General features: G+C 31.3%; 1 protein-coding gene across 1 annotated transcript in view; it reads right to left on the reverse strand.

The window, feature by feature from the left end:
- Positions 1–3492, reverse strand: part of LOC101501626 (phospholipase D alpha 1) — a 4491-nt gene extending 999 nt beyond the window's left edge. Inside the window, exons 1-3 of the mRNA XM_027335339.2 lie at positions 3335–3492; positions 2802–2901; positions 1–1791 (exon numbers count right to left, since the gene is read on the reverse strand). Coding sequence (XP_027191140.1) covers positions 1–1791; positions 2802–2894 — 1884 coding nt within the window. The 5' untranslated portion in view covers positions 2895–2901; positions 3335–3492. The remainder of the gene's footprint in view (positions 1792–2801; positions 2902–3334) is intronic.
- Positions 3493–12819: the final 9327 nt, after the last annotated feature.

Consider the following 12819-nt stretch of genomic DNA (forward strand, 5'->3'; position numbering starts at 1 on the left):
CTTCACCTCCCGATTACCAAGGCAGAAGAATGTCAAATATTTTCGAGGATCTTCCTCGATTCCCTTCGCTCTGAGTGCCTGAACGATATCCTTGTACATCATCTCCATTGTTCTTCTCTGCCAATCCAATATTGCTTGAACTGATGCACTTTCAGGGACACCCTCTGGCCACATTGGGACGATCACATACACGGTGAACTTTTCCCCAGCTTCGATCTTACTAGCAATCTTAAGTGAAAGTTCCTTTGGGATTAGATGCAAAGCACCAATGTCTTCAGGCTTAATATCATCACCATTCCATGCGAAAGAGCTTCCGAGGAAATACTGATTTTCAATATAGATGAAGTTCTTCGCACGTCGAATAGCGTTAATATATGCATCTTGAATGCTACGGTCTATGATATTGTCCTTTCCACTAATAAGCCCGGCTCTTGCAGCATCTTCAGGAGTCTCCGGGAACCCAAAAGCAGCTCCACCATCGATCGATCTAAACAACTGAACATTCCATGTATCATGATCGTTTGGAAACATCACTGGGGATGGAGGAATAATAGAATCTTCAAGCTCTCTAAGAGAGACTAGCAAATCTTTCCCACCTTGCTTTCTCCATCGCTGCTCAAAGTTAAACAAAACATCCCAAGCGATAGGTCCTTCAAGCCGAGAGTGAATGTCATGCCAAGGCTCTCTTGGACCGCCTTTTGTGATTGCAGCGCCTGGGAAGTTAGGTTGATGAAAATCATCATGATGTGCCGTGTCGAGGGTTCTGAAAAGTGAGTGGAAGGCAGTATCATATCTTCCATCACATAGATCAATACCACCAACAAAGCTCACAATTCTTCGCTTGTCCGACCCTCCACGAGGTAGTTCACTATCCACAACCACAATCTTCTGGTGATGAGTAAACATCGTTGAAATTTGTAAATCTTGAACGATGCTACCACCATCATCAGGATTGCGGGGGCATAAAACACAATGCACATCAGTTCCATCGAAGAATTGTGCGGTTTCTTCATCGTGCGTAGCCATCAATCCATCCTTTTTCAACAAACCAACCGATGTTCTATCATCCCATACAAGCATCAAAACTCGAACACCTTCACTAGACTTTTTCTTGAGAAGCTCACCTAGTGTTACGTCTCCCCCAGCCTTAGGCCTCCTAGAATCTCTCACCAAGGAAATTTCGGTATAAACAGACCAACCAGTAATGTATATCAAATGTTTTGCATTAGTGATCGCATCGAAAATATCCTCCCAACACCTATGAGGCTTATAAGTCTTGCCACCAGATAGCGATATTTTAGGAACGAAATTATCAGGCACATGAGCATCTTGGTAAAGAGATACATTACATCCCTGCCTCTGCGAGAAGAAAGTATACGGAACTCCAGGAAATTTAGCACTTTGAATTCCTCGAGCCCAGCTGCGATCTTTCGTGACATCGAAATATTGCAGCTTCACATGGATCTTCGAACCCTCAGGTATTGGATTTTTTTCCTCGTCCAAAATTTCCACCCATCTATCAATTTCCTCACCATCCAAGATCTCATCAACAGGCACATATGCTCTTCCAATTAAAGTTGCTCCAATAGGATTATCGTCTTTCACAGTGAATATAATATTTGAAGCCAAATGGCCGCAATAAATGTGAAAAGACTCGTACCATTTCGGATTAGTATGTTCATTTTCAATAATTCTTGTCCTTCCTACTCTTGCCTTCTCCAAATCAATGGTAGCATAGAGTTTAGTAACTCCCTTTCCAATACCAACAGTCTCCTCAATGTTTTGCCTGATCTGTAGAAGTATAAGCATTAAATAAATGGCGCGTTAATGATGAATAACAAAAATAAAATAACAAAACTAAAGAAAATGAATATTCTCTTTTCACCAGATGCAATGTATGTATTTGAATATATACATGAATAATCAACATTAACAATAACAATACAAAAATTAAAGTAAAATCCAATGACTAAGATTCAAGCATACTCAATATTTTTTTGCTAAAACATAGCAGATGTGTAATGAAGGATGCATAAGATAAAAGTAATGGTCATTCAGGTAAAAGGTGAATTGGATTAACAATTTCAAACTAAAGGCAATCATCTGATTCATGTCAAACTAGCAGCCAAATTACAACATGTAATTTAGATCATGATAACAAATTAACAATCACTAATATAGATTAACATTGTTCTGTTTTTAATGACAGAAGTCTTGAATAGCTCCACAAGTCATTTCCATAAAGAATTCACACAAAGGTTAGCAAATGACTGAAAGTATCAAAAAAATGATGCATATTGCTACAAAATTTGAGATATGTTAGATATCGTTAGGAGTTGGTTATAGTTAATTATAAATATTTAAGATTAGTTAGCTTGGCTATGATCACTATATATAAAGTGTATCATATATTCACTGTAATAAACTTTTTTCAATGAATCAATCACAAATAATTCAATTTTTCTCTCAATTATTTCTCTTTTTGTTGAACTGTTCCATGTTATCAGATTAGAAAATGGAAGTATGAAAACTTAAAAAAAAAAATATTAGATACAATATACAATAACCAAACAGATCACAGATCTTCAAAAGCAAGCAGGGTCCACATTGATGCAACAGTCATCACCAGTACCGCCAAATCAAAATATTCTTTTTTCTTTATTCAATCGTATGCAAAACTAATGAAAACACATACACTTCAAATTCCAAATTTCATAATCCAAATATATCAAAACTAAAAAATCAACAATTAAATCACACCAGATCCAAAAAGGCCAAAAAAGTAAAATTAAAAATAATACCATGCTGAAAATATTGCCACCACCACCAGCCTGAAGTTTATCAACTTCATAAATGGTAGCATGGAGAGTTCCATGAAGCAAAATTTGTGCCATTTTTCACCTACAATACAAAATTCAAACAACCCCATTTTTCATTAAGATCACATAAACCACAACAACAAAAAAACAGCTTCAAAGTTAAAACACTAAAAAAACAATAACAACACCATCCTGGCATTCACGCATTCATATCTTCGGCGATCATTCCATCAAGATCAGACGAACCAGATTTAAATTTGATATTTTAAGTTATAAAATTAAAGTTGGTATTTTTTGAAACTGTTTGATCAAGATGAACGACCACTGCGTGGATTTATCGAATGAAGGGATCCAAATTACATAAAATGAATAAGCAAATATGAGTATATAACTCACAAAGATTGAAACTTTAAGATATTAATGAGTTAAATCAGATCAAAGGTTGGATCAAAAAAGGTTTGATCATTACATAATAGAAAGGGTGGCAAGAGAGAGAGAGAGAGAGAGAGATATACCAAATTGTGAAGAGAATGAGAAGAGGAAGAAGAAAAAGATGAAAGGGTGAGAGAGAGATCCGAGAAAAGAGCAAGTGACAATGGAGCATTGAAGTGAGAGCGAGTCTCTCCTTTTCTTAACAAAGGAAACAAAATATTATTATTACATAATTATTTCCAATCTTTTTCATTTTTCAATCTCTCTTTCTTCGAGGGAATGCACATTCATCTCTTTTTATGTGATTTTTATTTTACTTAGAAAAAATATATATTTTTCCTATATAAACCTGATAAATATTTTTTTCTTTGAAATTAATGCAATTAAATATATTTCTTACACTCACGAAAGAAGTAGTGATCAAAAGTTTTATTAATTTTTCTTTTTGTTTATTTGAGTTTGAGTATCGGTTTAAATATAACCACCAGAATGTAAGAATATTAAATTTTTAGTAAATAATTTATTATTGATTTTAAAGGTGGTAAAATGGGTCTAATTTATTGAGCTGATTCGTTTAATATGTTATTTTTGGTGCGATGAATTAATGTTTTGAATTCAACCATTTATGTTAATCTACTTTTTTTGAAAAGTTTATAATTTAATACAATCGAATTTATTATTAACATGTAAGATGATATTATTAGTTTTTTGTCGCTTAATTAAGAATTCTAGATTCAAATCTAAACTAAAAATGAAGTAACAGTAAAACTTTTTATAATTTTTTTTTTGTCTTCTATTTGAGTTTGAGTCTTGGGTTTAAATATAAGCATGAGAATGTAAGAATGTTAAAAGTCTTAGAAAATAATTTTTCATTGATTTTATGTGGTAAATAGGTGGAGTTTGTTGAATTGATCCGTTTAACCAGACATTTTAAGTGGATTGAGTTGATGTTTTAAACTCGACCACCTAAATTGATTCATATCTTTAAAAATATTATAATTTAGTACAATTGAATCGATTAAATATAAGATGATATCACTAGTTTCTTCTGTTTAAGTAAGATGATATCACTAGTTTGCATCTCAGTTTCAAATACAAACATGAGGATATAAAAATGTTAAATTTTTAGAAAATAATTTATTATTGATTTTAGGTGACAAAACCATTCCAAGCCATCAAACTAACTCATTTAACTTGTGATTTTATAAGGTCGAGTTGATGATTTCAACTAGACCACCTCCAGGGGCCCACCCAGTTAACCAACTAAAAATAGGAGACTTGATATAGAGCAGGACGAGCTGGTCTGTCAAGCTTGTTAAAAAAATAAAAAATAACAAATAATTACCTTATACTTCTTCCAAAATGAATTATAAGCAAAACTAAGATTACACATATTAAAAAAGATAGTTTATCACATTTAATTTATGCAATCCCAATAAAACTTGAGTATATTGCTTAAATTACTCTTCATGGTCAATAAATTTGTCTATTGAAAATAGAAAAAGACAAATTAAATTAATGATATTTTAGAGATTATCATTAACTAAGAGAGAAGTTGTTTTTTTTTTTCCCTTATATTTCATTTTAAAAAATATAGAATAATTTGTTTATATTTTATTTTGAAAAAATATTATAATGAATTTGAGTTACATGAGCGGAAAATTAATTATCTATCAATGATGAGAAGTACATTGAGACTAACTATTCTTGAGAATAACCATGATATCTTTTTGTTGATATTCCAGCCACTTTTGTCCAATGTCATGTCAATAATAAAACTAATGTCATATATTCTTTTGGATTATAATTGCTAGGTTGATACTGAAGTTATTTTAGTATTTTTATATAATATAAAAATACTAATTGATTTGGATCTCACAATTTTGAATGTTGATGTAACACTTGCAAATGGAGATAATTAAGAAGCATTTGTTACAGTTTTTTTAAAAGAATAATCAATTTTAAAGAAATAACAACGTTTTAGAGTTTTTATTTATTTGTTATATTTTTAGAAATAACCAGAATCTGAAAATAATATAAAAAATATTTAAAATAAAAAACTAATTTGAATAATTTTTCATAAAAGTTATTTTTTTATAAAAGAAAATAGTTTTCATTACCGTAGTAGTTGACAAACATAAAATAACTTCAACTTTTTTAAATATTGAACGAATAATCAAGATATTGAAGATCAAAATAAATTTTTTATTTATAATTCGTAACAAACATTCTTTAATTTATAAGAAGAAAAAAAACAGTAATTTGGGTAGAATTTAGAAAAGAATTAGGTGCAGGGTCAAACTTATAGAATGTTACGGAAAAACGTTACATACTCTCTTTTCTAATTATCTTCTTCATTTTAATCTTCTCTTTTCTAATCCTAAATTTCTTATTCAATTTCTTAAAAGTAATCAAGAATCCATATTATTTCGTTGATTATTTATTTATAATTTGAGACAACTAATGTATCATGAAATGATCATAATGTTAACAACTTCATTTCAAGTGAACTATGACCAATTTCCTTTGCAACCCTTTTACACTTCATAGTTTTCTAATTATATTTACTTCTTCCCATCTTCCAGCATTAGCATATTAGATAGTAGAACAACTTCTAGCTCTGTCAGTTGCACTTTCACTCTCTAAAATACCTCTTTGCCATCCGATTATAGTGTCTTTGAGCCTCTTCAACCAATTGGACTTGGACTTTAAGAAATTGGGGAAGAAAAAATAAAACATTAAAAATGTTCATTATTAATGATATAAAAATGATTTAAATTAGTGAAAAAAATACATAAAATTATAGAAACTAATTAAAGTTTTCTATAACATTTGAATAATATTTTATATTATAATCAGATAAGTGATCTAATTTAAACAATGTTGAATTGAATCGTTTTTTTTTTAAGAATCATACAAATCAAACCAAATCACAAATAATTTATTTTTGAGAATGAATGACTTTTATAACTAATTCAAACCGCATCAAGAATATCTTTACATAGTCCACCTATGCCGCATCCTAGGGTTTCAAAGTGTACGAAATCCAAATACCCTAATGTGCTCGCATGTATGGACTCTCCTACCGCATGAAATCCAAATTCCACACTTCATAACTTCTATACTTATAGAAACTTGAGGCACACATGGTAGAATATAATTGTTGGAGCTGTTCACCAAAACATATGTTGTTGGATATCTATATATTATAATTTTTATTTTAATGGCATCAATATAATCTTTCAAATTTCCACGTCACTCGACCCCATTCACGCTTGCAATCTATCTCGTTTAAGTTTCTATGTTCATGTAGAGTCAATTAATTATTATATATACAACTATTAATTATCTATAATTTTTCACATACATCTTCTTTATTTATGCGTGATGGACACTTTCATACTACACTTTTTATTCTTTTTATTCAACTAAAATGTGTTTACATTTGTTTCTTTTATTTCTAAGTGGTTATTAGGGCAAATAACAACATGAGAAGGAGGCATAAAGTAACAACTTACTATGTTAAGCGTTAAAATTAATTATATATTTTTTTTATTATATTATCTTTGTTTAGTCTTTACTTTTATTTTTAATTGTAGTATACTACCGGTAATTAATTGATCTCATATGAATACGAAATGATGTATTGACTCAAATGTAGAGATTTAAAAATAGTTGTCTAAATAATAATCGTATTAGAATTGAAATGAACGTTAATAATAAATGCACACCATATGAGAACTATGTCGATTACCTGACCATAATTCATAATATTGTTCGAATGTTACTAATAATTCTATTCAGTCTCTATAAATTTTATTTTTTTAGTAATTTTAATTAATTAATAATGAATATTTTTTAATAATTTATTTATTAATTTTTATTTTATTTAATACAAAAATATATATGAGGTCATGTTCCAAAGATGCGACCAACATATCACAATTATTTTTGTTTCATATGATTGTATCTGATGATGCTACCTAGTAAAAGTTTAAAAAATAATATATATTTTTTTCAAAGCAAAGTTTTAGAATTTCTTATAAAAAAAAAATATTGAAAAAGGCATCCTTTATTGAGTTGTACCTCTACTCTACATTTTTTTAAACACATTTATTTACCACTAAATTTACAAATTGAGTTTTCTCGAAATATGGTAGAGTATAATTTTTTTAAGAAAAAGAGAAAATGGCTGGTTTATGTAAAATATAGAGCAGGGTATAACTTGTGGGTAAGGGTATAATTTTTTTGGGTTGTCTTATAGTTGTTGATGGGCATGTACATACTCTTTAACATTTTTTGGTGAGTTTTTACACATTCCCTTAACATTTTTTGGTCAATATTATTTACAAGTATAAATAGTGTATCATCTATATAGCTCTAATGGGAAATGAGCCCTAGTAAATTCTTCCTTAAGGCCCAATTAAGTGTTTGGACCAGATTGGCCCTCCTTTATTCTTGAAGTGTTGCACTATGCTAAAATTAATAAGGATTTTGCCATACATCTCTACACTTAAAATTTTTGAACAATTAAAAATTTTTGAAATAGGAAATTTTCGAAATTTTTTAGATTTAGAAACTTTCGAAACTTTCTAGATTTGAAAACTTTCGAAATGTAATCCTTAATTCGAAAATTTGAAAAGTTCAAAAAGTTTCGAAATTTGAAAAGTCTCGAAAGTTTTTAAATATGGAAAGTTTCGAAAGTTTCCAAATCCGGAAGTTCCGAAAGTAATTTCTAAATATGGAAAGTTTCAAAATTTTCCTATTTCAAAAATATTGAATTGTTCGAAAGTTTCAAAAATTCCAAAAAATTATAAATTTAAAAGAGTAAAATTGTATTTTTCAGATTTAGAAACTTTCGAAACTTTCTAGATTTGAAAACTTTCGAAACTTTACAAATTTTCAAAATGTAATCCATATTTTGAAAATTTGAAAAGTTTCAAAAGTTTCTAAATCTGAAATGTTTTGAAAGTTTCCAAATCTGGAAGCTCCGAAAGTTTTCAAATACGGAAAGTTTCAAAATTTTCCTATTTCAAAAGTTTTGAAAATTTTGAAAAAAATGATAAATTTAAAAGAATAAAATTGTATTATCAGGTTGATTGTAGAGGAATTTAGGTGTGGAGTGTATGGTATAATTGTCAATTAATAATCTATCAAAGCGCAAAACGTCTCACTTATGTATCAAGACAATCATTTATAGTTAAACTTATATTAATTTTTGTGGCAATTAACCAAAAAAATATTATAAACTCTTCATTTTAATCGGTTATATTTACCTCTATCATTCCTTAACATTTTATTAGAGAACATACTTAAAAATTTCACACATTAATTTATTTAGTAATTTAACAAAATATAGAACATTTTTTTTCTGCATGTTAAAAAATTATTTATATTAAATGTATAGTAAACATTTTAGGAATTCTTCTTTCAATGTATATGTACAAACAGTCAATTCAAAATGTATCTTCCATCTATTGAACTACATATTTAATTATATTAAAAATCACTAAAACAATAGTTGAGAAATCCAAAAAAAAATTTGACTATACAAATATATAGGCTAAATTACATCTGTGGTCCCTTAACTTAATTTCAGGTAACGTTTTAATTCTTTATCTTTTTTTTTCTTCTTTTCCGAGTTGGTCCTTTATTTTAATTTTAAGTGACAATTTGATATTTTATGTTTTAAAATTTCAACAATGTTATCATTTTTTATACAAAAATTCAAAAAAAAATCATCAAAATTTTCAACCAAAACCCATAAAATTAATAATCATCTTCAATATAATGCAAATTTTATCAAATCCGTAACTCAAATATTCAAATACACTCATATTTTTATCTCCAACAACATCAAATAAAGAATGAAAATATGAGTTTATTTCAAGATTTAAGTTATAAATTTGATTAAATTTGTATTTTATTGAAGATGATAATGAATTTTATGGGTTTTGTTTGAAAAATTTGATGGTTTTTTTTGAATTTTTGTAAAGAAAAGGACAACATTGTTGACATTTTAAAACATAAAAATATCAAATTGTCACATAAAATTAAAATAAAGTACCAACTCGGGAAGAAAAAAAATAAAGGACTAAAACGTTACCTGAAATTAAGTTAAAGGACCGCAGATGTAATTTAGCCAAATATATATTATTATGTAATAATCAATGCAATTTTGCTTCCCACACCCCTTATTATTTTTTTAAATCCCAAAACACCCAAACTACCCTTCCCTCTATATTCACTTAATACCTTCATCTTCTAACTTCATCATCTTCATCTTCATTAACCTAATACCTTCATCTTCATCTTCATTAACCTAATACCTCCATCTTCAATCATCTACATTCTTGAATCAAGTAAGCAATCTTCAATCATCTTTAACACCATCTTCAATCACTTCAAGCATCTTCAATCAAGTAAGCAATGATGTTTTCATTTTTGTTTTCTGGGTTTAACTCTCTGAGTTTTGAATGTTCACGAATGGGTTTTGAATGTTCATCAGTGGTTCTGGGTTTGATGGTGTTTTCTGGGTTTTGAATGTTCAGATACGTGAAGTGAAATCAAGTACGTGAACTCAGGTCACGTAGGTAGACGTGAACTCGGTTCACGTAAGTTGATGAAGTTCACGTACGTGAACTCAGATCACGTAGGTAGACGTGAACTCAGTTCACGTACGTTAACTCAGATCACGTAGGTAGACGTGAACTCAGTTCACGTACGTTAACTCATATCACGTAGGTAGACGTGAACTCAGTTCACGTAGGCTGATGGAGTTCACGTACGCGAACTCAGTTCACGTAGGTGATGGAGTTCACGTACGTGAACACAGTTCACGTACGCAGTTCACGTCGTTAACTCATATCACGTAGGTAGACGTGAACTCAGTTCACGTAGGCTGATGGAGTTCACGTACGCGAACTCAGTTCACGTAGGTGATGGAGTTCACGTACGTGAACACAGTTCACGTACGTGAACACAGTTCACGTAGGTTGATGAAGTTCACGTACGTGAACTCAATTCACGTACGTGAACTCAATTCATGTATGGGTTTATGTTTGCCCCTGTTGTGGTTTATGTTATATGGCTATGTTGTTTTGATAATGATTATGATTTGTTTATGCAGAAATGGTGCGCACAATGTTTACTGATAGTGAGGATCGTGTTATACTCAACCAAGGGATTGATAGAGAGGGTCGTGTTAGACCAACCGCTTCTGCACGGGCTCACCGTGCTCAGCGTGAATTGCGTGGACATCGAAGATTACATAATCAACAAGTAGAACATGCACAACCAGAACAGGGGCAAGCAGAATAGGCCCAAGCGGATGAGGCCCAACCTGAAGAGGTCCAAGCAGATGAGGCCCAGCTTGAAGAGGTCTAAGCAGATGAGACCCAACCTGAAGCAGATGACGGATATCCTGGTGGTCAGATTGACAAGTCTGTCCTAAGGTCATACGGGGATCATGTTGTGACACGACTATGGGACGGCGTTGTAAATTTCTGAATCAAATTAAATATTAAATATTTGCTTAATGTGTTTGAACTTATATTTGTTCGGTTAATTTATTTCAGGATCACAGAGAGTTAAGGGTTTTTAGCAATGGCAAAAAATTAAAAGAAACTGTCATTGAAAATCAAGAGGTTGAGGAACTTGTTAAAAGTTCTGATTTATATACATTGCTAAAACGCAGCTATGAGATGACCGACAAAGGTCTAATTTGTGCCTTTGTCGAGAGATGGGATCGCGACACCAACAACTTCCATCTTCCAATTTGTAACACCCCGTTTTTCAAAGCGAGAGTGTATTTTTTTTTTCAAAAGAAATTAAAATAAAACAGAGAAATAAATAAGGTAACACATTTGGATAAGTAATTAAGTCATTATAATTTTCAAGCAGCGGAAAAAGTTCTCAATCCATGAATTCAAAATATTTACATAACAAAAGTAGTACAATCTTCCAGTTTAAAAATAAACGCAACCCAAAAGAAAGACATTCGTTCCCTCTGTGTCATCCTAATCTGATCATTCTTCAAAAAGACTATAGCTATACACCCTGAGTGATCTCCACGCGCCCCGTGAGATCCTCCTAACATAGCTTCAGTCAAGCATTCCCATCTACATTCCCATCCGTAGGGTACGAACCGGTAGGATCGTCCTGACTCTCATCTGAGGGAAAAGCCCAGATTTCCACAATAGTTGTAAAGGGTCACCAACCGAAATTAACAGTTAACACATAACATTTAAGTTTTTAAATGCACAAAATAACCTTTCAACTAAGCATGCACCTTAAAAGGATTTTCCATATGCTAAAAGTTCATATAATGCTTGCCAAATTAAAATGAAATCCAAATAAGGTTCTCAATCCATCAAGTAATACATAACTAACCAAGACCTTGATAAATCAATGAGCAATCTGTTATCTAACTCAAAATAAGAATTTCTACTAAGCCAATCGATTGGGCAATCGATTTCTTGAAGGTTTTTAGTGAAATTTGAATTCTGGGCTTAATTCAATCGATTGGGCAATCAATTGACAGCATATCTCAGCCCCTGACTTAAATTCAATCGATTGGGCAATCGATTGGGCAATCAATTGACAGCATATCTCAGCCCCTGACTTAATGCCAATCGATTTCCAAATCGATTTTTGCTGAATTCATGCATGGCCAAATCGATTTCCAAATCGATTTTCTTAATTGGTTTTGAAAAACATTTTATAAAATCGATTGGCAAATCGATTATGTCACATTAGGGAAGTCCTTGTAACTCATCCAATCGATTGGGAAATCGATTTCCGTGCATATTCTTCCAAAAACACATAAACTAACTCCATATCATTCATACACAATTCCACACCTTAACACTTAGCAATGATAACGCAATCGCTACAACATCATGAGTTTCGAAATAGTATTGCAATCAAACATGCTATCACCAAATTCCAAGACATAACACTTAACACTTATAACACAATTAATACCACATCATGGGTTTCGAAATGGTATTGCAATCAAACATGTTATCACCAAATTCCAAAACATACACTTAACACTTATAACACAATACTACAACATCATGGGTTTCGAAATGGTATTGCAATCAAACATGTTATCACCAAATTCCAAAACATACACTTAACACTTATAACACAATACTACACATCATGGGTTTCAAAATGGTATTGCAATCAAACATGTTATCACCAAATTCCAAAACATACACTTAACACTTATAACACAATACTACACAGACAAAATGAACCAACAATTCACAATTTAACAGGGTGTAGTCTCTCACGGACAAACACCTGTGCAGTCTCTCACGGACAAACACAAATCACCAAGAAACGTAAGTCGTAAACGTACCACCTATCACGGGTCAGTACTGTTTACCGAGGTGCAACCTATCACGGGTCAGCACAACTTACCCAACGTAAATCGTAAACGTACTGCCTATCACGGTCCCGTACCGTTTACCAAGGTGCCACCTATCGCGGGTCAGCACGATTTACCAAAACACACATAAGTAAACAAGACATTAAGAGATTCCCCATTCTTAATTCT

This window comes from Cicer arietinum, chromosome 6 (assembly GCF_000331145.2).
Source record: "Cicer arietinum cultivar CDC Frontier isolate Library 1 chromosome 6, Cicar.CDCFrontier_v2.0, whole genome shotgun sequence".
NCBI classification, from domain to species: domain Eukaryota; kingdom Viridiplantae; phylum Streptophyta; class Magnoliopsida; order Fabales; family Fabaceae; genus Cicer; species Cicer arietinum.